Source organism: Neovison vison, chromosome 6 (assembly GCF_020171115.1).
Source record: "Neovison vison isolate M4711 chromosome 6, ASM_NN_V1, whole genome shotgun sequence".
NCBI classification, from domain to species: Eukaryota; Metazoa; Chordata; class Mammalia; order Carnivora; family Mustelidae; genus Neogale; species Neogale vison.
The window spans coordinates 41812948-41839411 of NC_058096.1; the positions used below are offsets into that span (position 1 = coordinate 41812948).

At 35.4% G+C, this 26464-nt stretch overlaps 1 protein-coding gene across 2 annotated transcripts in view; it reads left to right on the forward strand.

The window, feature by feature from the left end:
• Positions 1–22005, forward strand: part of EPHA3 (EPH receptor A3) — a 363053-nt gene extending 341048 nt beyond the window's left edge. For both annotated transcript variants that reach the window (XM_044251172.1, XM_044251173.1), the window contains exons 16-17: positions 13108–13263; positions 19225–22005. In XM_044251172.1, the coding sequence (XP_044107107.1) occupies positions 13108–13263; positions 19225–19330 (262 nt within the window). In that variant the 3' untranslated portion in view covers positions 19331–22005. The remainder of the gene's footprint in view (positions 1–13107; positions 13264–19224) is intronic.
• The last annotated feature ends 4459 nt before the right edge of the window (positions 22006–26464 follow it).

The window sequence follows — 26464 nt, forward strand, 5'->3', positions numbered from 1 at the left end:
AGAGAAAAAAATGAAATCTCCTGGAGTGGTGGTGAATTCTAGCAAAGTCGTGATTCATTCCTCATCTAAAATAAAGCTTCAAAAATAATAAAGCTTCCAAAACATTGCACTGGGCCATCAGATGCAGTTCCCCCCACTGTGTAACTAAACAAACATTTGTTGAACCTATATTGTGTGCCAATGACTTTGTTAGACACTGTAGAGAATAAAACGGAGTATAAAATAATGTCAGTGTCCAGCAACAGAAGACAGATGTCAGTACATCAAAGTTATAATGCAATTCCAAATGCGTGACAGACATGAAATTTTATGCATATTCCTCCTCTGTTCTCTTAATGATTTTGAGGAATGCAAGTTAAAGTGTATCTAAAAAGTGCTATTGGAGAAGTAGGGAATGAGAGATGAATTTTGTCAGTGGCCATGAGAAGGGGGAAAAAAGTGTTAATATATTTAATACTTCTCAGACAAACTAAAGGCAAAGCTGTCATGTTTAAAGATTTATATTCTTATTATACACATAAGAGCAAAGCAGGTCTTTTCCATTCTGATGATATGTGCTCTTATAGGACAATTACATGATTGTAGTAAAAGAACTATATTTAGTATGCATATATATCCACAGTATTAAATGGGATGTATAAATGCTACATAGTGAGTGATGATTTACCATGACTCATGTAAAAGATGACTCATAAAAAATGTTATATCAAAAAGATATAACATAATGCTTTATTCAAAGGAGTTTGTTTCTCTTTTGCTGTCTTTGCTGATAATCACCGAGAATTATGACTTTCAAACTGATAGAGCATTTGCTGCTGCACTTTATAATAGCATATGATTTTTAACATTTTAACATTAAGAGGAACAATTATATTAAGACTACATGATCCAGGTTTTGCACTATATTTGGATGAAATGAATAAGAGGAATCTGAACTAAATTCTTAATATCAGCATCTAAGATTATAGATTATTTGTTGAAAATAACATTTAGGGGTCACTAAGATTGAACTTGATGATATATCCTTAGCAGGAAAAACTACTTGTAACTTATCCTGTAAGATTGAATCTCTTGCTCAAATCTTCACAGAGAGAAACTGTACAGACTCTCTTGGAAATCTGCCGGTGGGTTGGATCCACACAACGGGTTGGAGAAATCCCTTCTCTGGGCCATAGTTTGTACCCTGAATCCATTTCTTTTGATCTTTACTCAATAGCAGTCATGGGGGGAAAGCAAGAACAACAAAAAATAAATATCTTTCAGTTCTTTCCATATCATAAAAAAGACATGCAAGCCATTTCCATAGGATAGTATTTCTAACTCATGTAATATGATCAAGGTATATTTAAATCCAATTCTGTGTGGGGAAAATGGTGTTAATATCCTGTCATAGTATATCAGGATATCTCCTAGTACCCAAATTTTAAAATACTTCTTAAATTCACTTTTCTATTCTTATTGAAATTGAATACTATTTCCCCTAATATATATTCTTAGTACTTGATAAATTCTATGTATTTTGTCACGAAATAAGTAACTTTAGGAAAATATTTTTCCAAGAGGTCCCATATATCTTAATTCACTTAAATATAAAAGTCATGGAAGTTTTGTTTATATGTTTATTTATTGCCCTTAAAACACACAACCAGGTGGATTGCATCAATGTAAATTTATTAGTAACAACCTTAAGTTCCATATAACAGTGTCAAGAAAACATTTTTTTCTTTAGAAAATTTGCTTTTCCATTTTAAATAATGTTTATTTCATCCTTTATCATCACTGATTAAACTCATTCCCACCCCCCTTTAATTTTCCAGTGATGTTTTTGCCACATACTTCATTGAGAAAATATGAGCCCTCAGATGGGAAATTCTGGCAACAAAACAAAAAGTTATGTGCCTGCACCTACCCATCTTGCCTTTTTTTTCCCCTCTCTCTCTAATTATAAGAGAGGCATAGAGCAAGGGTCCATCTACTTGTCAGAGACAAATCCTTCCTTTCTCTCCCTCTCCCCCAACTCTCTCCCTCCCTCCTCCTTTGCATATCTAGACACTTTTGGGGGGCAGAACCATTGCCACAGAAATGTGCTAAATTACATTGTTTCTCAAATTCCCCCGGCAAGGGGCACCTGGGTGGCTCAGTGGGTTAAAGCCTTTGCCTTAGGCTCAGATCATGATCCCAGGGTCCTGGGATCTAGCCCCACATTGAGCTCTATGTTCAGTGGGGAGCCTCCTCTGTCAAATAAATAAATAAAATCTTAAAAAAAAATTCCCTGGCAATAAGAATCACAGGATAACTAATTAAATAGACAGTTATCCTGGTCTAGGAAACTCTAGGAAAGGGGAATAGAATTTGGACAGTTTGATAAAAGAAATCTTCAGGTGATTTTTATCATACAGGTAATTTAGGAGATGCTGTTTGTCAACATTATCTCTGCTGGTCTCACATCTCTGCCAGATCCTTCCTTCTTTATCCACAAGACTTCATGGCCAAACTTCTCAAATCAGAATCTCACAGTGTCTTCAAAATTAATATTCAAAAAAATTTATGCTTTTGTTTTCTCGCGGTAGCTTCACCCTTCCACTGCTTTCCTAATTTAATTTCTTTTGTGTGCTTTCTTTTTAAGTATCCATTACTCAGATAAATTCTAAGTCCTATGAGATCAGATGCCATGTCTCTCTTATATTACCAGTACCAAGTTGGTACTGGGAACTCAATAACTATCTACTAAGTACACCAATATACATTTTCTAAAATAATAAACATCCATTTCAATAGAAGGATTTTTTTAAAAAATTCTTGTTTTTTTTTCTTTTCATTATATAAATTTATGCAGACATTGGTCATAATACTAAAATCTTAAAATTTTCTCCTAAGCAAAATTTCATGTCTCTATCAACTCACCTCCAAAATGTCCTCATCCAAGCACACTAGGAGACTGTCCTCATCTGATTTTGTGGGTAGCACCACGAATTCAAGTTTCTGAATGACTTATTTAGATTAGTGTATAGAATTATGCCTATAAACTCCATTAGGAAAAGTAACATTATTCCATCATTCCAATGGAGATGATGTTTTCCAGAGTCAGCCTGTGTCTAGTTAGTTTCATGGCAAAATTTATTTCATATACATTACAGAAATCCTTCTACGATGCATCATTTCACTTTTCAACCTTCATTAGAGTTGGTGATTCATAACAGAATAATTCCCAGAGAACCTTCCACTGAGAGTGTCTTTGTGAATATTCCTGCTGGAAGTACGAGGGTATATTAGCAGATGGTCGAGGTGTGCCAACTAAAAACTTAGATATTGCAGGCGGTGGTGAGAAGAGAAGGGGAGTTGTATTAAATTTTATGTTATGTTTGTCTTACGGTAATTGATTTATTTTCCTAAAAGTAGTGTAATTGAAGGAGACATACATGAACTTGAAGTTTAGACAGTACATTGATAAGAAGCCACAGATGTTCAGTTAGAAGTTACTTTGGGCCAGGCATTTTACTAGGCTCTGTGATGATTAGTCATAGAGAAGAAGTAACTTTTGAACACTGGATGAAATATCTTTAGGCAGATCAGATCACATCAGGCTAGGGGAACACTGTGCAAAGAAGCAAACACACAAAAACTTAAGTTACTTCCAAATTTTTTGGCATCATACAATTCTACAGGAATATAGGATTTAAAAAGGCAAGGATGGGGTGCCTAGGTGGCCCAGAGGGTTAAGCCTCTGCCTTCAGCTCAGGTCATGGTCTCAGGGTCCTGGGACCGAGCCCCGTGTCGGGCTCTCTGCTCAGCAGGGAGCCAGCTTCCTCCTCTCTCTCTGCCTGCCTCTCTGCCTACTTGTGATCTCTCTCTCTGTGTCAAATAAGTAAATAAAATCCTTAAAAGAAAAAGAAATAAAAAGGCAAGGATGAAGAAAGAGCCTGATAGATTAAAAAGGCAAGGATGAAGAAAGAGCCTGATAGATTATTTCACAGGATAATGGAAGATTTCGTGGCATCATTAGAGATCTGAACTTTTGTCCATAAGGAAAAGAGAAACCATGGAAGATACTTAAGTGACATGTGGTCTGCTGCCTATCAAATAGGTCTCTGGCAGATAGTCCTAAGTAGGGCTGGAGTAAAGATATTCATAATAAGGAGTTGGGAGATGATTTCAGTTAAGAAAGAACTTCCTCTCGGGTAGAGCAGAGGAAACAAAAAGAAAATGTATGAGTTAAAAAAGTTTTACTGAAGTATTATAGGACATGGTGGCCAAGGAGCTGTGCAGATCGACAAGGAAAGTATTGGAGAGTACTTCAAGGTTTTGAAAATGGAGGACATGAGAAGAGTGTTCTCACTGACAGCATAGGAAGGGCATAAGGAAGAGCAGGTCTGTGAGACAGAAGAGCATTTTGGAACAATGAGACCAAGTCCCACAGGAAACTACAAGTTCACATATCAAACTGGGGGAGAAATTAAACCTGGGAAATCAATATAGAGCCTTCTCTCTATAAAGATACTAAAAAGCCTCAAGAAACTTGCCTAGGGGTACAGACCTCAATCTAGCAATGCTGGGTTGGTTGGTTAGTTTGATTTTTTTTTTTTTAAGATTTTATTTATTTTTTTGAGAGATGTAACACAAACTGGGGGAGGCAAAGAGAGAGGGGCAAGTAGATTTCACACTGTGTGGAGAGCCTGACATAGAGCTAGATCTTGGGTCCCTGAGAATGTAACCTGAGCCTAAGTCAAGAGTTAGGCACTTATTGACTGAGCCACACAGGTGCCCCTAGTAATGATGGGCTTTATCACAAATATATCTCTTTTTATTTTTCTAAAATTGTAATTTGTAATTAAAACTTTGATATCTCATGGATTATAAGGAGATTTTAATCTATGAGTAGTGGAGGGTGTCTGTCACAGAGGTTGACATTGGGTCATCCCACCCCTCCCCCAATCTCTCTCTATGCTTCTTCTTGCTGCCTCTGGCTCTCTTGGTGTTTAGGGAGCCTTTTTAAGCTTCTGAACGCCTCCATCACTTAATCCAGGACCAAAATGTTTGTAAGGGCCAAGAAGCTAATTGAAACGGATGAATGCTTCCATCCTATGTAACACGGTGTGATGGTAGCTCATGGGGATTTCTGGCCCCTTATAAGGGGATTGTAGAGCCAATTAATGTCAGTGGATGGAAGTCCTAAAAGAAAAAAAAAAAGTATGAAACATTCATAAATATCTCAGAGCATTAACCCATTGCATACACTACCCAGAGAGAAAGAAAACGGTCTCTTTAGAGCTTTGGGGGAACAGTACCAATCACAGAGCAGAAGGATACCAAGTGGCTGGTAGAAATCAGGGGCAGAATTAAAAATGTGACTTAGACCATTACTGAATCCACAGCTCCAGGAATTTTCCAAAAGTGGATAGAATGAACTATTATCAAAAGCTGCTTCAGAGTGGTGGGGAAAACAAGATGACTGAGAGAAAAAAGCCATTCACTTAAGCAAGGGTGATAACATTGGGCTCTTTTTAGAGAAGTATTTTGATTCTTTTACAGTGATAACATGAGATACAACATTTTAAGAGGTTTAGTTATAATTGGATGTGAAAAGGTAATGAAAAAACAGTGCTTTTAAAAAATTTAGAAAAAAATGTAAATGTAACACACATGTATAAAATGGTAAACAAAGTTCCCTCCTTTTTTAAGAATTGAAGAAATCGGGGCGTCTGGGTGACTCAGTTGGTTAAGCATTTGCCTTTGGCTCAGGTCATGACCCGTGGAATCTGGGATTGAGCTCTTTGTTAGGCTCCCTGCTCAGTGAGGAGTCTGCTTCTCCCCCTGTGCCCCTCCCTCTGCACCCCTGCCCAGCTCTGTGTTCTTTCTCTCTCTCTCTCTCTCAAATAAATAAACAAAATCTTAAAAAAAGAAAAAAAGAACAAAATCTTTCTTAAAGAAGTTATTGATAGAAAATATTTCCATGGGACACTTGGATAACTCAGTCAGTTAAGCCTCTGTCTTTGGCTCAACGCATGCTCCCAGGGTCCCGGGAGCATGGAACCCCACATCAGGCAGAGGGAGGGTACTTCTCCCTCTCCTGCCTACCACTCCCCCTGCTTGTGCTCTTTCTCTCTCTAATAAATAAATAAATAATTTTAAAAAGGAAAAAAAATACTTCCATAAAAATAAATAGAAAATGGTCTTAGAATGATAAATTTTCTCCTACTTAACATATAATTTAGTTACACAGGAGAAATAAATCAAATTCGTTTTTAATCTGGGTGGCTCTGTTGGTTAAGTGTCTGACTCTTGATTTCAGCTCAGTCATGATCTCAGGGTGGTGAGAGCAGTGTCGGCATGGAGCCTCCTTGAGATTCTCTCTTGGTCTCCCTCTCTACCCCCACCAAGAAAATATAAAAATTCATTTTTTAAAAGAGACTATTTTGAAGAATTAATCATGTATAATTTAAATTATTTTTATGGTACATATTTTATGCTATATAAATACTCAAATGGTTAACATTCTATATAAAATATAGCTCCTGGATTTAAATGAATTAAGTTATTTTTATGAATGTAGCTAAATTAAAAATAAAGAAGACTAACAATAGAGAAAAATGTGAGATGAATTGATTCATTAATTTATGGGCATTTATATAAAATAAAATAGAGACTTTTTTCTTTAAATTTACATAATTTAATACTCCAGGCATTTGGATTCTTCAATAATATTTTAATTTATGGAATACATATTTTTGGCATAAAGTATTCAATAATACATCCCGTGTATTTAGAATGAGGTTCTAAAGTGAAGGCAACCAAATTCATGGCATAAGGTCTTAAACAATGTATTGAATTGTAATTAAAAAAAAAATTTTTTTAAATATTTACTTGTTTTAGAGAGCATGTGAATGGTAGGGAGAGGCTGTGGGAGAGGGATTAAATCTCCAGCAGAGTCCCTACCGAGCAAAGAGTCCAACATTGGGCTCCATCTCAGGACCCTGAGATCATGATCAGAGCCAAAGTCAAGAGCAGGGTGCTTAACCAACTGAGCCACCCAAGCATCCCTCTAATTATAATTTAGAATGAGGTTCTATAGATCCAATTATACTCAGGTGGTTTATTGAAATAATTTAAAATATATTATTCCATTGTATCGATCACTAACTTTGAAGGGATTTTTTTTTATTATTAATTTGGCAAGATAAATAGGAGTAAACATAAGCAACACTAGTAATGTTTCCCTGTTAATAGCAGTAAATTCATGTAAATAAAATACTTCTGATTTCTAAGAGAATATGATATAATTCTTTTTGTGAATAACTGTTTTTGACAAATACTACATCCTTTAAGAGAAGTCTAACAATCAAAAACAATCTATTTCTGAACGTTGACTTTGGCCTCCAATTCTGAAACTGACAAGGGGACTTTCCTCACTGATCAAATATGATGAAGAACCTTTTATAGGGAAGCGAGTGTGCCAAAGACCCAGATGATTTTTTTTTTTTAATCTTAAAAATCAAAGTAGGTAATTTTGCCATTGGGAGGAATTAAACCAGATGTAATAGCTAGAACTGCTAAGATTCTTATCCTTAAGGCCCAGAGATAACTAAAATAAACACAAGGACTTTACTTTTCTTTAATGTGTCATGGATATACTACTTTCCTATTGGGAACTCTATACACTCAAAATTATTTTTAGTTACTTAGGACAAATTAAATTTTCCTAATCTTATGTGGAATTTTTAATGTGAGTGATAAAAAGATCAAAATTGTAATAAATCCACATATAAAAAATTGACAGATACAAGATTTGCCCCTGAAATATAGCAGGAAGACATTGTTTAAAATAAAAAAATTAACAATTAATCAAGAAGAATCATTGAAAAATTAGATAACTAATTTCAGGCAATAATAAAGATAGATATAATTGATATTCTGTCTTTAAGAAACTATTCTTGAGTACACATATTCCCTGGAACTATTCAGAACAACAGACAAAATGTAGATAATTATAGTCATAGAGTGTTCATCTCCACTGTTATTGATATTTACTTCTAAATGTAGTTGGTACCTACTTACTTATCAAGGAAATGTGTATTAATCATTGTTTTTAATACATGAAAAATAAAGCCATTTGTATACCAAAAGGAGTCTTTATATTCTAAAAGGATAACTTAACATTCAATCCTAGTGATTTGGAATTCTAATTCAATATTGAAATAACCTCATTATGGAAGATATTCTTGGGACTGGCAGTTCTTTATTGATATTTGGTCCCCAATATTGGGTGCTAATTGGTTTGAAACCATTTGCAGGTAAAATAGGAATTGATGGGAAGAAAATACATGCATACCTCTTTAATGCAACAGTATGAAAATCCATAAAAGAATAATTCACAAGCCTAAATACAAGGAGGGAGAGAGAAGGGGGAGGAAAGTTTTTTTTTTTTGCTTCCCCTGAGCAAACATGTAATTTCCATGATTTCTTTTTAATGACTGCGGTTTGCGGCCAGTAGGTACTGATTTATGAAAAGCTGTAAAAGATCAGGTGGAACTCTGCAGGACATCGTTTACAGCTGCATGGATTGAAACCTATCTAATTTGTCTAGTAAAAGTGTGAGCTCACGGTGCACATCACCCAGCCTATAAATTTCCCCTTCAGACCCAAGTCTGGGGCTGGGTCTAAAAAAAAAATAGCCAATGCCTGCAGCTGCTCAAAAAAGCGGACATTCCCTTGGTGCGCATGAAGAGACATCACAGGCTCTTCACAGTGAGAGACAAATTCCTATCCATTGATAAACTCTCCAGATGTCCTCTCTGAGGAGGAAAGGAACCAATTTTTATTTGAATTCCCCAGAGAAATCCTGGAAGTGGAAAAATGATACTTTGCAGGGCTGGTTATTCTGAGGTCACTGGCATTAAAATTAGGCCATTCTTTGTCTTCATTGTACTTTGATCCAAGTAATAAACAGAAAAACTCAGTTGGGGTCACTCTAATCCCTAATCTGCACGTCCTGTTCCATTTCAGTTTGTTTATACTAATTTTCTCTAAACTCTTGTTGAGTCTGGCTATAGTGTTGAGTTTAAAAATACAAACCAGTTTGAACTGAGAAGAAAAAGTTCTGCATTTTGCTATTAGGCACAGTTCATAAATATTCTGAATAAATGTCCTGGGGTTTGATTCTTCATACCCACAAGCCCATAAATAAAGGAGTATTGCTGTTCATGGGACCAAGAGTCGACATTAGATTCTTTACTGCAGCTACTGTAGAAATACAATCTGTGGGGTGTGTGCGCGGGCGTGTGTGTGTCTGTGTGTGTGTGCCTGTGTGCACGCGTGCGTGTGTGTGTGTGTGTGTGTGTGCACGTTTGCCTGTAGATGGTTTAGTATTTTATTGTCTTCTAAGTATGACTTCATTTTTCCTATAAAATTGTCTCCACCTGATTTAATGGGATTCCTATCAATTTTGTTTGCTAATTCAGTGACTTATCTAAGGGGTCCAGTGTTCTATGTAATGCTGGCTAGTGACAAAAGCTATTTCACCGATGAGGGCCATGTTAAAACAATCCAAGAATATTGTGTAAATTTTGGAATCTGGCTTGAGTATTTGTATCTGTAATTCCTCAAGTTCCTGGGAAAGAAAACAAAACCAAGAAATTTTCAATGATTTAAACTTTTTTTACAGATGAGTAATTTAAAGAGTCATAGAAAATTATTTTTACATATTCCCCCGAAGAGAATAATTTATACAATGTTCTATTTATATTGTGTAGTTTTCTAGGTATTCCTTGAAGGAAAGAAAGTCAATGATTTTTAAAATAATATCTAATTTTTGTCTCTTTTCCATTTTTTAAAGATAACCTCTGACTGTTAAACTAAACCATAATATATAAATGAAATTATAAACTCTATAATTTTTTGGTTTTAATTTATAAATAAAATACTTGAGGTATATGAAATTGCAATAGTTGAGTTGAGTTTAATGGAAAGAAGTTTGAAAAGCCATCCATTCTCAGCTGCCCTCTTCTTTACAAATGATCAGGAGAGTGAGGGAATTAGCTATTGAGCTATTTTTTCCGTAGAGGATGAAAATACAGACAGAACCAAACTGTCATGCTATCAATTTTTTCTTCAACTGAGTATTAAGATTTCCTTAATATTTCTTTATATCAAATGAAAAAAATACTTAAAAATTTATTTTCATCAAAAAAATTTAATGTATCCCCATCAAAATCCAAATGGACTGTCAATTTACATTCTCTCATGTGTCTCCAACAGCAGCCTGCAGGGTTAGGACACGATACAAAATTGTTCAGGTTTGAGATTATTAGCCTCACACTTAAGCATGTTTTCTATAGGAGTGAGTTGAGAAATATTATCAGTGGTAATAAAAATCTCCCAATTAAAAATTCCTTTTAAATTTCAGTAGAGTTGGCATATTTGTAGATTTGCTTTACAGAAACTTTTCCTCCTGAGAACATGAGCTTTACCACATTTCCTAAATGATAATCAATGGTTATTATTCATAGATAAAACACTAAGCAGTTTAATTTTGTCAGGACTGTTCCTTCTGTCTTTATTCCATGCTACTTCTAAAAATATTATTGAATTGGTGCTTTAAAGAGCTGAGTTTGTTTCTAAAATAAGGATAAATGTATGCTAGTATATTCTTCATTTGTTCTGTCTTCTGACAATTCTAAATGTTGAATTTAAGCACCTCAAAAAATAGATTTCATTTAGGCAAAGTATTAATTTTTCATAGATAGGAAAATATGAAGTTTAGTTAACAAATCCTAACATTGGGGATTTAAAAAATAATTTTAAAAAGTTTTAAGAGTTCAATGCTAATTCAATTCAACTTCAGTATCACAAAACATGAAAGATTCTGAAGGATAACTTTGAAAAGGTAAAAATCTAAATGCACCTTCTCAATTATAAGTTAAAGATTAGGTTATGACACACACATTTTTAATGTTAATAATATATATTATTTGCAGTAATGAAAACAGAAACTACAAAAGTGAGAATAGCATACCTATTTGCAAGCATTGGTTGTAGAATCATTGTGAGCTTGTAAAAGTTATTGGCTATTCTAATGAGGTCCCCAATTATACCTGCTTTACGAGATTTTTGCCTATTATGCTCATAAGATTGTACATGACTAAACTTCTAGTTGCTCAGAAAGATAATTAACAGCATCACCACATTCCTAGTATTTTTTATGAACTGGGATTGTTATTTTCTTTTTGAAGTTTTAAAAATTTCAACCATTTGACTAGATGTATTACCTTATGTCAGAATAACAAATAGCTAACTGATATCATATTACATGTCTACACATCTCTGAGTTTCACTTAACATATGTACTCCTTTTTAAACCTCATTTAATCTTTAGTTGTGTGAAATCTACTGTGATGGTCATTCCCATTTTACAGATGTGAAAACAGACAGGATAAGAAAACCACTGGGGTTGCCTGGGTGGCTCAGTCAATTAAGCATTGGCCTCTTGATTTCAGCTCAGGTCATGATATCAGGGTCATGAGATTGAGCCCAGTGTTGGGCTCTTGGGCTCCTGCTAGGTGTGCTGCCTGTTTGAGATTGTCTCTCTCCCCCTCTATCAGTCCCTCTCTCCTCACCTGCACATGCACTAACTCTTTCTCTCTCAAATAAGTAAATAAATCTGAAAGGAAGGAAGAGAGAAAGGAAGAAAGACAGAAAGAAAATCACTGAAGATCAGATAGTGTGTGCTATATCCAGGGTTCATCCCAAGCCTTATGGTTCCAGTGCTTGTGCACTAGACGTCTACATTTTGTGGAATATAAAAATCAAAGAGGCCACCTCTTGGAACCACAAAGTACTTAAGAGAAACATGAGAAAAGCAATATGAACAAAGTTCCACCAGTGGCCAGGAATGTGGGCTTTGGTATAAAATAACTTGCGTCTAAATCCTAGTTTTGTCCTTTTTTGCCTGAGGAAACCAAGATTTGTGATTTAATCTCTTTTAGTTTTGGTTTCCACATCTATTGTAGGGACATATTATCATCAATGTTGTAAGAATAAAGCCCTTCGTATCTGTGTAATATGCTTGGTATAGAAGCATAATATTCAATGTAATCATTATTGCCAGTTGTTAATATTCATCTCAAAACAAAGGTCTTCATAACTACTTTTGCTCAAGCTCCTTTCCTTGAGAGGAGAAAATGAAAAAAAGAGGACAATCAATTTTCTATCTGGTAACTGGTCCCAGTCTTATGAGTCAAAGGACAATTATATGGGTCACTGAGAGCTGAAAAAACACCCCAAGGGCATTTTACCAATAGGCTGCTTCTTTTGGCTCTCCCAGGATAAAAATATGGTCCCTTCTGTTTCTTTTATGTCCCTGCTGTTCCTTTTATTCACCAGATCTTGCGGTTGGGCATAGATCTATGGTAAGGCATGTAATTATATAAAACAGTTCTAGAAGTTTCCCTTAATGATGATTGTATTGTGCAATATAAACCACAGTCATGATATCTATTATCTATTTATCTCTCCCTCTTTCATCTTTCTCTATAAATCATGAACTCCATTTGATGTTGTCATATATGTGAGAATTTCATTTATTGTTACTCATCTACTTTTTTCTATTTCTTTTGTGATTTTTATTTTTAAAGACCTATGTGACATTATTTACATCTGTGCTGATTTTATGTCCTGCCATAATTACAGTCTCAGTTATTCAACTGTCCTTTAGACAGCAACCTGTACAATGTCTACAAATGAACTTCCAGACAGCTAGGTATTCAGTATGGCATGTCTACTATAACTGGATCCTGAATTGCCACCATCTTTTCTAATAGTTAAAGAAAATAATTGAAGAAGTATGTATGGGTCTATTTATACATTCCACTGGCAAAGTTTTGATGATTTACAAAGCAGTCGTGAGTGGAGAGGGAAGCACTGAGATGATTGCACAGTATTCTTGCAAGCTGCCAGCTTGAACAGATGAAGCCTTCATGGCAGATAAATTCCACAAATAAACAGGAACACCACATGAAGTCTGGAAGTTCCTGCTGATGTTGGTGTCAAATTTTGACATGCAGTAACACTGCTGACTCCTGATCTCTCTTCCTTTGTTGTTTTCTTTTTTTGCAGGCCATCAAATCTTCTTCTGGACCAAAGCAATGTCGACATCACTACCTTCCGCACAACAGGTGACTGGCTTAATGGTGTCCGGACAGCACAGTGCAAGGAAATCTTCACAGGCGTGGAGTACAGTTCTTGTGACACCATAGCCAAGATTTCCACAGAGTAAGAGAAAAATTTTAAGACTGAATGATTCTGAAATTTCTGCTGGACATACATGTTTTGAATTAATGAGCTATACATGTTAGCTGAACCTCTGAGGTTCTTACTGTCCTCTGTAACCGCTAATCTGGGTCCTGGGTCTCTTTGTCAATGACACCTTCTAGATTTATGTGTGTTGATGTCTTTTCTCCCTCACCATAGCTCCCCACAATAGGTGTCTTTATTGAATTATGACCTTTCTCAGATAGACCAACAGATACATACCCACTCCCAGCCCTAATGACCCAAGTTCTTAGTTTAAGACATAAGAAAACATAGCATGATGATTAAAGCATTCCTGCATTTGTGATTTTTCTGTTATTTATAACAAAGCCCAACCTCTATAGAAGAGGAAAATTAAGAACTTAAGTGGATAGGATGGCATATAGGGAAACACATTAAAGTCTAAAAGTAGTTTCACAAATACTAAATAATTGTATTTCATCACCTATTATTGACTGTCTATCCTTTGAAGGGTATCATGTTAGAAAATGAAGTTATAAATATGTTTAAGACAAAATATTATTGTTTTCCTTAAAAGGCTTATAGTCAGATTGGAAAGACAGGATATGCATAATTAGTATGCATTAATTAGTGTTAATTTATGGTGTCATGTGTAAAGGTCAAATATCAAGTATAACATGCTGTGCTTCTTAGGGAGTTTTGCTAATAAGAATTCTTTGATATAATAAGAATTCTTTGAACACATGGATCTAAGGCAAAGAGGGTTTATAAAGAATTAACTGAATCCGATATATAATCAATAAAATTAGTCCTCATTCATAGGATATGGTAATTGGGAAGTGGAAAAGAAAGAGCCAGAAGCCATATTCTCCATCTCTCTGTGAAGGAAAACCAATTTAATTTACTTCCTAATGTAACTGCATTGTTTTTCTTTTTTTGCATAATGACTTTTTTTTTGCATTTCCATGCACAACTTCCTTTAGTCTTATCCTTGCCATTCAATATCTTAATATTCAAATGTTGAATACTTAAAGATTTTCATTGTCACCCTGTTGGTCATTTAAACAAAGTCACTGTGGAGAGCAACAGATTAGATGTCAAAAAAGAGTGTACAGTATAATTAATAGAGATATTAATTGCCTAATTGCCTAATAAATAGGTAAAGCTTATCATGTATAATATAGCATTCCAATAGGAAACACAGAAGTTCACAAAAAGATCTTTGGGAAGGGAAAGTTCCTACAGAAGGAGAATTTGCTCTTAGAAAATAAACCCACTCCAATCTACTTGACACATGTTGGCTTTTCTGTATGAAGTGGAATGTAATGTTTATTGAATAGACTTCTGACTCAATCAACAATACCATTTGAGTTTCTGTGGTAGTTATTTTGATCAGACACAGTCTCAGGATATATTAATGTATTTAAATATTTTTATAAATTCTTATTTTAGTAATGTAAACAATTAGGGTTATGCTCTACAAGACACCTGCTTCAGAGCACAGAGGCATAGCAAAGAACAAACACAAAGTTGGACATTTCTGCACCATTGCCAGATTTCCAAAGACAAAGGTATACAAATGTTTATTCTCCATCAAATATCAACACTCAGAGCTTTTAGATAATGAAAAAGCATGCTAGAGTGGATTAGCAGAGCACTGTTAATATGATTAACTGCTAGCTCACAGTTTAAATAGAGTCATATGTTGGGAGCTGTGAATGTGGTAATAAGGCTATTTGCTTAAAATGATGAAGTAGTGGCATTTGCTCTACTTCCAAGTTTGGGATGTGTCTGTCTCCACACTCCATTGTTGGACAGTGAGCTCTTTTTGGCTATTGAAAATATTTTAACTTAATTGTTATTATTTGAATGACCTGTGAATGTACACGGAAGATGAAAGCTGACTTTTCCTGGGAGACTCTGCTCTTTCAGATTTGTCCTTCACACGAAGCCACATCTACTTCAATCCCCACAATGTTCTTTCTCCTGTCCTATCTCCTTAATGCAGGGACAATGTAGAATTAACATCTATTGACCTAAAACTCCTCGAAAATAATGGTCTTGTGGATCTCTGCGGTGTGCTGTCCTTCATGCTCCTAGTTTATATAACAAAAATGAAAATGTATTAAAAATGCATAATACACAATATGGGGAAATTGAATGAGGCAACATATTTACCTTGAATGCTATAAAATATTTAACTTGGTCTTTTATCCTACCTTTTGCAGTCTTGGGCTTTTTTGTTTAAATGCAATTCTTTTGTGTCATCCAGACTCAATTCAGAAATGATTCTCTTGACAAAATAACTCAGGATATTCTTTTCAAATAGGACAAAATGCTTAAAAAAGGATATTGAGTTTCTTTTTTTTCTTCTCTCCAGATCTTCAAGTTACAGGAAAAGGGTCAATAGAGCTTCATATCCAAGTAAATAACTATCTATTTCAGTTAGTGTAGGGACTTCCTTGACACACAAGCCAATCAAGTTATCTAATTTTCAAATGAAATCCAGAAAATATGCAGTTTTGTTCAGTCAAAATAACACGTTTTAAAATATTATTGCAGAGCCTCCGATGGATTTAGGGAGGTTAATGTGAAATGGGAAGAGAGAACTAGAAAGGGCAAGAGTGATTACAGAAACTGGAGAGAGCATTGAGTGTGTGCAATGAATATTAGGCAGATTAATTGCTACAGGTCATTATCCTGCACCCTTGGATGCCATTCTCACAGTGTCATCACCTATCCTTTGCCTTTGAAGTGCCAGCCAGATAGCTTATTAACCTCTGGTCTCAGTCTCGAGCTGCTCTTTAGACTTGAACTTTTCCACTGCTCTTCTGAATAGGGTAGTCAAAATGAGATAAGCACGTGGGAATGTTATTTAGACTACAGGAGCTGATGTTTACAACTATTTTGGACTTGGCAGGCTGGTGGGTAGGAGACACGTTGGCAAGGTAGGGAAGCTAGAGGTGACATAAAAATCTAAGCTAAGGTGTAACCTAAAGAGATAATTACTTTATATTTTCTCCAAGAATCCTTTGCATTGAATATATACAAAAGTATGTATTATTTATTTACATTGGGTCCAGACACAGAATCTGAAATAGTTTTATGCAAGAGATTTCTTGAGGAGTGTGTTTAAGGCATACATCTATTAAAAAAAAAAAAAAAAAGTGATGAGAGGGAAAAAAGTGATAAGGGGGACAATGGACTGAAGAACACTTGTCCCTTCCTGTTGGAATAAGAGTCATAGAGCTGGGCAAGTCATGAAAGTATAATATAGAATAGGAAGAAAGATGAGAGGAGAAATACAAAAAGATTGAGGATCTATTGATTCATACAAATATATTTATATCTCCCTGTTTTCTGTCTGTAAATTTCTATAGTTAAGGATAAATGGGGAAATTCTTTTTATTCATTTAAAAGATAGATCCACGGTATATAAAGAAGCAAACCCCCGTACAGCACATATTCTCAGAAGCAGGGATCAACATATGTAAATAGCCTATGTTACTCTAAAGGAGAGTTTCATTATCCACAGTTACACAGAGCGGCAAGTCTGGTGTCACCGTATCTAACCACTAGCCTTCTTGGTGAAGCAAGGCTGCTGGAGGAAACTCAGAGAAGACTCAGACAAGATACAAGCTATACATTGAGAATTTATCAGCCCCGTGAATGGTAGCAGGGAGGTAAGAGCAGGTCATCAGGATTTTATTCCCAGCCTAGGTGATAGGAATGCAACCCCTTCTTGGTTAATTTTCTGTAGCAGATGCATAAATATCATGTAGATTCCTTTTAAAATGGTTATCCAGTGTCCGCTTGTACACCTTTGTTGCTTGGGAACCCATTTTTTAAGAAATCAATCAGTCCATTTCTGTGTAATTGAACTCCCAATTTTTCTTTCTTTTCTTTATGATCAAAATGAAAGAGGCCCTTCTGTATGTTTCTGTGTATGTGCACATATTTGAATGCATATTTTTCCTTCTGGCCATTCTCAGTTAGCCTGGCATTCCTTGCTAAGTGATCCTTTACTCCTCTATGGCCTTCCCCAGGTAAACGTAATTTAGTCTATTTATTCATCCTTCATTAAGTAGATATTGAGCTACTACTAAATGATAGCCAATGTTCAAGGTGTGGTTGATAAACAGAGTACAAAACCGACAGGAATCCCTTTTCACATGGAATTCAACTTCTTATGGGACAAGACAGAGAATAAAGAAAATAAATCAAAAGGAAAGGCAAAAAGCTGGTTGGTGATAAATGCTTTAGAAGAAAATGAAACAAGGAAAGAAAATAGGAAATGCAGGTATGAGTGCAAGAGGTTTTGCAATATTAAATAGGAAGTTCAGTTAAGAAGTTCTGAGAGGCGGGGCGCCTGGGTGGCTCAGTGGGTTAAGCCGCTGCCTTCGGCTCAGGTCATGATCTCAGGGTCCTGGGATCGAGTCCTGCATCGGGCTCTCTGCTCGGCAGGGAGCCTGCTTCCCTCTCTCTCTCTGCCTGCCTCTCCATCTACTTGTGATTTCTCTCTGTCAAATAAATAAATAAAATCTTTAAAAAAAAAAAAAAAAGAAGTTCTGAGAGGGCTAGATTTGAGTCAAGACCTGAAAGAGGTGAATTTTTTAACGAATACTTGAATCTAGGTAATTTAATTAATCATTTGCACATGCTTAGCTAAGTCTCTCCCACATCCAAATGAAATTCCTTTTGTTCTTAAAATCTTTATTTTTGCATCCACAATAAAAAAATCTTTATTTTTAATGCCTGGTTTCTAGGTTTCTAAGTTTGAACTATTTTAAGTTAAATATTTTTGATAAATGGAAATCGATCATAGTCACTGCTTTTACTTGGAAAGGAATTTATACTTTAAAGAAATTGTTTCAGTTGTCTATGGCTATATAACTAACTACCTCAAAACCACAATTTTATTGTATATCACGATGTCATCAGTTATGAATTTGGGCAGAGCTCAGGTGGGTGATTCTTCTACCTAATGTTGGTGCTGACTGAGGCATTCATCTAACATGAATCTGGTCTAGTCCAGAAGGCTTGAGATGATTTCCTCTATGTCTGCCCTGATGCAGACGGCTACACAGCTGGCAGTTTCGACTAAATGCTTACACATGGTTTCTCCAATGTCATAGTCTCAAGCTAGTCAGACTCACATGGCATCTCAGGGCCCAGTGATGGTGTCTCAAAACACAAATGGAATATTATAGTTTCTTGAGACCTGAACATGGAAACTGATACAGTGTTACTTCCAACATGCTCTTGCAGTAAAAATAACCCCCAAGCTAGCCCAGATATAAGGAAACTGGATAATGATCCACAATGAATTTATCATCTATATTAGTTTCCTAGGACTGCCATCATAAATTACCACAAACTTATTATCTTAAACCACAGAAATTTATTTTCTCACAGTTCCTGGAGGCCAGAATTTGGAAATCGAAGCATTGGCAGGTCCATACATGATCCAAAATGTCTGGAGTGGGGGAATCTTTCTTTGCCTCTTCTGGCTTCTGGTATATTCTAACATTCCTTGTCTTGCAGCAACATAACTCCACAATCTCTGCCTCCATCTTTACATGGCCTTCTTGTCTGTGTCACTTTGTATCTAAATATAGTCTCTTTGGATTCAGAGCCCACCTTAATCTAGTACGATCTCATCTCCATCCTTGTCTTGATTATATCTTCAAAGGCTCCATTTCCAAGTAAGGTCACATGGCGAGGTTCCAGTTGGACAGAAATTTTGAGGGGACACAAGTCAATCCATTAAACCATCTATTCTTTCATAATGATGGAGGTGCAATGATCAGGATAGAGTACATGGATGATGCAAAAATCAGAAAATTAGGTTCAAAGCACTGGGATATATGATTGTGCAAGATTTGCTGATTGAAAATCTTCTGCTTATATACCATCCAGGAAACCAAGATTCTCACCACACATTTTCTTCTTTTTTTACAGTGATATGAAAAAGGTTGGTGTCACTGTTGTTGGTCCACAGAAGAAAATCATCAGTAGCATTAAAGCTCTAGAAACACAATCAAAAAACAGTCCAGTTCCAGTGTAAAGTGTAATTTCTGGAAGAAAGTGGTGGCTGTGGAAGATCTAGTATCATTCTACAGACAGATGATAATGCTGGAGATGCTGGTGGCAATTCCAAGCCCAATAAGACACTCAGATATGAATACAAATGCCTTAACATGGAATCGAAAGACTCTTTATTTTCCCCTATCATTTAGTGGATGGGAGGGGGGTGTATTTTGTTTCATAATTGCTTTTTTATATTAGTTGATGGGTTAAATTAAAATTCTTCAGCGTGGAATGATGAAGAACTAGCATAGAGCCATTGATCATAAACTGATTATCATAAAAGCCGAACAAGTGTAATAACAAAATGAACATGGTGGCTCTGTTTACTAATAGCCACAAAAGAAAAGACTTGTGATATTTTTATACACAGAAGAAATCTGTAACAGGTATTTTGTTTCTTTAAAAGCAAGCAAAATAGAGGAGTTTATACCTCAAACTATCTGGCCATATATACTACCTTTTTCATTGTATTTTTCTCTTTTACCTGTTAAAAGCATTTAGAAATGAAGTTTGTAGTTGTTTTAAGTACTATACATTTTTCATTGTTAGCTTCTTAAGTATTACCATGTAAAAATGTGTCTTAATTTTGAAGAAAAGTACATATTTATTTTCTTTTGAATTGTTTTTATTATTTTCTATTTATAGCATGATGATTTAATTTGGATTTGTTACAGCCAAGTGCCAAATGTTCTTTAAAATTGTCAGCAGTAAGAAACATGGTAAACTAGACATGGGGAATGATGGGTTTCTTTCCAGATTTTCTGAACCATCCACCTCTATGTACCTATATCTATATATAAAAAGAAAGAAACCAAACCCCTTCCCTGTTCATACATTACTTAAATCTCAGTTTGAATTATCCTATCCATTTTTGTCTCTCCATTTATTACAAACTGTATGCTCCTAATTTAGTGTAATATACTGGCTTGTATGTAATGGATTCTCAATGACATACCTGCCCTGCTCTGGTGCTTAGGAGACCATTAACTCCCTCCATTAGTAAAGGAGCTACATTGGAGCTCCTGAGTAGAGAATAGCTACACTGGAAAAAATTGGAATCCTATTTAGATTGCTGCATTAATTGGCAACAAAGCCTAGAGACCAATGCATGAGTTAAAAAAATCACTTGCTGACTGGCTTTGAAATGTCACTTAATATCTTTGCTTAAACTTGTTGAACTGTTTATAGGGAATAATGAAAACTAAACTACTCATCTGTGTCACTGGGGTTTAGTTAATTTAATTAAACATTGTGATCATCAATAGCAGGTAATATTATCTTTAAGAGTCTTCCATTGAAATGCACCTGTTGTAATTTTGGTGTATAACTTAGAAGCCTTGAACTTCTCTGCATTTATTGAGCATCTGATTTTCACATGAGCTGGTTATCTAGCAAATGACTAAAAATCTGTAGACAATGGAGAGATCTCTCATTGCAGGAACTTAGATTTACTATTCCATAAGGGCCAAATATGAGTGTACTCAGTAATATTTGAAAAGGTATACCTGATGGAGATCTAGCGGCTAATATATTGTGAAGCAACATTTTAGTTCTATCTATATTCTTTCTAATGCTGAGAGGATCATGTTATGGGAATAGACAAGAGAAATGCATACGTCACAAGAATTGGATGAATAAATCAAAGCTGCAACCCTTATGTTCTTATGCAAAATGGAACACTATACATCTTACAGTCACAGATCAAAATTCACAAGTGCTAATCTGTTGTAAATTTAGTGTAATAAAGCTTAGGTTGTGTTCCTTCATGTATGAGATTATTTCTTAGATTTCTGCAATATTCCTTATAGTAAAATCATCCTACTAGAATTCTGTATTGGATATATAAGAGCATGAACTTTTTAAAAAGATATATGCGGTTATGAAATTAATTACAAATTTCACTTAAGCCTGCTAGAGCAGCTAAAAGACATTTTTTCCTTCTTTCTTTCTTTTTTCTTTTTTTTGTAAATCAGATATTTTGTTTGTGTTTTGGAATGTTCATCAAGACTTAAATCTGGCTTCAATCTCATTTTTTCCCATACTAGCATTTACTTTCTTAGTTACTATTCTGAGAATACTCAAAATCTGTGCATTTCATGAATTAATAGAAGTTGAGATTTGCTAGATCTATTTCACTTCTTTTGGCTGTGGTTTCCATTTGAAAGTAGAGATTGTATACACAGTATATTGCTCTTCATTTTTTCCACTATTTTTCTATCTGACCTCTTATAAATTTACTTTACATGCTTTTTACTCTGTACATATGTAAACATAACAGTGTATGATTCTTAACTGTGGAGTAGAGGTACTAGAATGCTGATGGCCATCTCTTTGTATAGGACCTGCATCGACTTTCAATAAACATGAAAACACACTTCTTCACAATGTTATGTACCATATTATCTGTTTTGTATCTTAAATTTGATTTACATATATTATTTATTTCCGGTAACTCACGCAGTTTATGCTGTGCTAAGTATCAATTAAGCCATGTATAAATGTGATATGATTGGCAATATGCATTTACTTTAAACTTGTATTTTCAAAAATTACACATTTAGTTTATATCATACAATGTAGATGGCCTCTTACTAATGTAAAATGATTTGTAGTGGAAACATTTATATTTTTATAATAAACATAATGAAAATATTTTTTACAGATTGGAATACAGAAGTGGTCTTTGAAGCTTTTTTAAACATTATAAGATATGTGCTTATTTAAACAGCAAAATAATGAAATTTATATAAGCCACAAAGAATGTGCTTCTGTTTCTTTTTTCTCCAGTAGTGAGGAATGTTCATTTATATAATCAATTTTGTTGTCTAAATCTCATTATCAATAAGCTAGAAAAAATAAGCAGTATTACCTTTATCATTAAAAAACACAACTTTATTCGGCAAATATATTTTGATTATAAGTAACGGAAAAACAAATTAGGTTAAGGAGAAAGAGAATTTTGAGCTCACAGACCTTGTGTGAATCATTTTGGGAAGGAGAGTGAAATACTGAGATTGGCAAGTACTTAGTCATGTGCTTACCCTTGGAGACAGTGGGTGGGGCCAAATGGATGGAATTGATGATCTACAGGATTAGAGGTATCAGAGTGGTTTATGTCCAAAAGAAAACCAGCACGTCATTTATGAAAAAAGAAGAAAATAGTTTTGGACAGGTCAATAAAACAAAAATGAAAAACAAACAACCACAACTGCAGATACCACTTAAGAAACACCTGATACTGTTTATAAAGTAGGTCCATTGTCATTTGCAATCTATTTAAAGAATATGATTATACATGAAAACCAAAAAAAGCTAACTAATAATATAAGCCAAGATGAGTGATCAAGAATTCCATAGAGACAAAGTCGATAGGGAGAGATCACAAAACAGGTCAGATTTAAGCTATGTTAAAGGAGAAATAGCGCTTGATAACATTGACTGGAGTAGGGAATAACTTGTAAGCAGCAAATTAGCTAAATAAAGGGAAAGAGGTAAAGAAGAATATATTTATTCATTCAATAAACCTGTATCTAGCACTATTATGAAATAGGTGTTTTGTTATTACCATTTGTTTGCAAAGCAACTCATTCAATCTTTTCAACAGTCCTGTGAAAATAGATTACTCACTTTTAATATGTGAGGGAATCAAGGTTAGAAATGTCCCAGTCACCTTCCCAAAGCAATTCTACTAAGTAGACAAATAGATATTTTTCAAGCTGGAACCTTCTTATTTTGTGTTAGTTTTATAAAATAATTGCTGCTATGATCCAAAAACGTGCTCTGGGGAGAGTGTCAGTGGCAATTTGCAAAAAGGGTTTGTGGCGAGGCTATCGCAGATTATTCAATGTTAGAACTCTACTTCGGTGCCATAGGCACGACGCTGTGCATTTACTCTGGAATGGTGGCAAAAGAATATGAATCATGAAAGGCATACAAAGACACAGAGATTTAGCAGAAGTTATCAATTTGATGAAACAATTATTTAAAAGGTAAGAATCAAAGTGAACCATAAAATATAGGTCATGACTCTCTGTGGAAATGAAGGCACCATTAGAAGTAGGGAATAAGGAAATGTTAGCTTAAAATTATGAGTGCAAAATTTATGGTGTTGCCAAACATTAATAGATTAATAGATGTTGAAGATGTGAGTCTGAAGCTTTAGAAAACATCATTCAAAGGTGATAGTGTCTCTGAGTTGATGCAAAGATCTATGTATCTTCATTTATGCTGTACAAACATATAACGTTATCTTGAACTACCTTTCTGAAGTTAATGCTAACTGCTAGTTAATAGTTAAATCTCCAAATCTCATCAGCTTAAAATAGAAAAACAGCAAAATGTTAAATACAGAATCACCCAGAGTAGCTTTTTGTCAGGCAGCCTTACTAGCAGTGATTCAGATCCCACACTCTTCAACTTGTGGAGTCTAAGTCCTTGGAATCCTTTGCTCCCAGCCAGTAAAATGGAAGGGAGACTTGTCTGTGGTGGATTTTATGAGTCTTGCCTGTGAGTGGCACCCATTGCTTCTCTCTTTCCGTTGGCTAGAACTCATATTTTATTTAACTGCAAGAGAATGGGGAGGAAGTAGGTTGCCTAAATAGAAAAGTAAAGAGAAATCTATACTATAGAGTATAGGAATCTATAGAGCAGTTTCTGCCCCAAGTCCTCTTTATGGACATGTATAATACTAAGAAGCATCTAGTTCTCTAAAGAACTATTAAGGGAACATCAGCCTCTTGCTAACTTCACCCATTCCATATTCTCTATAGGCAACCATTTTAAACATTTTTCTCTCTTTACTTACACCTGATACTTCAATTAGTGGCTCCTGGGTCTGCTCTGGACCAGAACTGTTCAGACCTTCTTACAACAGAGAACGTACTAGAAGGAGAGTGATTAGCTGAGAACGTTGAGCTGTCGTACTCTCAGAAATCCCAGCACAGCACCAGGCCCAGGCACAGCAGCATGGTGAGAGTCCTAGAGTAAGACCATTTCTTCTCCGTGACTGCCTCCTTTCATCAGTGTTATATCTCAGGCTCACCTGCCCCCACCTACCTCCCCCAGGGCTCTCCAAGCTGCACTGCAGCCTGAGCTCCCTACCAACCCCTCCTCTGCTCTGTCCTTCCATAAGCCTCAAACAGGAACTTCAATCTGAACGCTCCCTATGTCTTCTCTTGCTCCCTGCCTGGATCCTTCACTGGCATGCAGGTCGAATTCTCTCTCAGTGTCTGTTTCTTAAAGATCCCAAACTGAGACAATGACATTTTCAAGTGGATTAACCTGAAAATTAAAAAAAAAAAAAAAAGTCACCCTTCACTCTTCCCTTTTCTTATTTTGGTTCACTAAAGCCACTATGCCAGCTAAGGAATGCTAACTTCTTTCTTTTCTCTACCTCTCACCACAATCTCTGTGGGTCCCTCCTTACTTGTTTTGATTACCAAAGACATTTCCTAAATAGTGCACCCCCTCTCTGGTACTGATAACTCTAATATCAGTCAGACCAATACATTAGAGCAAATTTAATTATGTATTCCTCTTACACATACAAATGCCAAGGGCACTGGCATTTGATATAAATAAGTGAAGCAAGTGGAGAGGTAGGTGACTCCTGAAAGCATCCTTTGTTCCTCCAAAAGCAATTTCTCAGGGACAAGGTGGCATGGATCCAATGTGAATTCCTAATCTCTTAAAAGAATTCCTTTAAAAAAAAGAAAGATTTAATTTTTTTTAAGATTTATTTATTTATTTTAGAAAGAGAAAGAGAGAGAGAGGTGGTGGGGGAGGGATAGAGGGAGAAGGAGAGAATTTCAAGCAGACTCCCCACTAAGCGAGGAGCCAGAGGTGCCAGATACCAGGACAATGAGATCATGACCTGAGCTGAAATGAAGAAGGAGACACTTAACTAACTCAACCATCTGGGAACCCCTAAAATAATTCATAATCTGAGTTTTTGTGAGAAACTTCTATATACTTTAAATATGGTAACCCATCTAATAATGAAGACATATCCAAGGGCTGTTCTTAGTTCACAGCTGCCAACTTATTTCTGAAATGGAGAACACTACCTAATAGTGACACATAAGATCTGCCTTGAAAAAAAAGCCTGCTTCTCTCCATATTCTCATGTCTGTCCACTGCCTCTTCACACCCTACACATCTGCACTGAACCCCTCGTAGTTCTCTGAATATTTCCATTTTTTTTTCTTTTTTATGCATCAGGATTTTGAACTTTTGTTCCTTTGTTTAGAATCACCTAGCCAACTTTTAATTTACTCCTCTCCTTATCTCCCCAGCATGTGCTGGGTTTCCTTTTTTGTGTGTAGCAAAGGAATCCTGTGATTCATCCTGCATAACACATCAACTTATACTGAAATTGCCTTTTCTTCAGGTACCAACCCTACTTGTGGCTGAGAGTACTTTACCAGGAACTGTGCCTTATAAACCACTGTGCCCCCTGATCCATTGCACACGTCTGATATGCAATAAGCGTTCAAAATTATCTGAATTTTCTTAATGAATTAAAACAATTTTTGGTAATATAATAAAAGACCATGTCCCTGTTTATTTTTGGTCTTGTAGAAAAAGAAGTATAAATTTCCTTCAGGTCAATAAAACTAGTTAATATTCTAGTTGTGTATCTTGGATCATTGAATGTACTGATTTCTGCTAAAACCGGTTCATTTTCATAGAATTTTGTGAACTCCTTTCACAGGTCTCAATGCTCTCATTTTTCTTAGTGCAGTTAAGTTGTTTAAGTAGACCCTTGAACCAGAGCTTAGCTATAAAAATTTAACAAGGTAAATGCCAAAGCTTTTCTGATTCTTTCTACTCTCTTACTATGTACAAATAACGTCAACATGCCTACTAAAAGCCACCCTTCTTACAGGGCATCTGGGATACATATTCTGTGGACCCAGGGGATCTAGACACAATTTGGGAAAATAAGTGGTAGAATTAAATACACCATAAAATAAAGATTTTGGAGGTTTACAGAAGTCCTCACCCTGAAATTCTTTGAGAAAACCCAGTTACAAGCTGATAGAGAATAGTCATAATTAAGTCATATTTTCCTGCTAGGTGAGTTATCATCTTCCTGATTTGAAGAAAGATA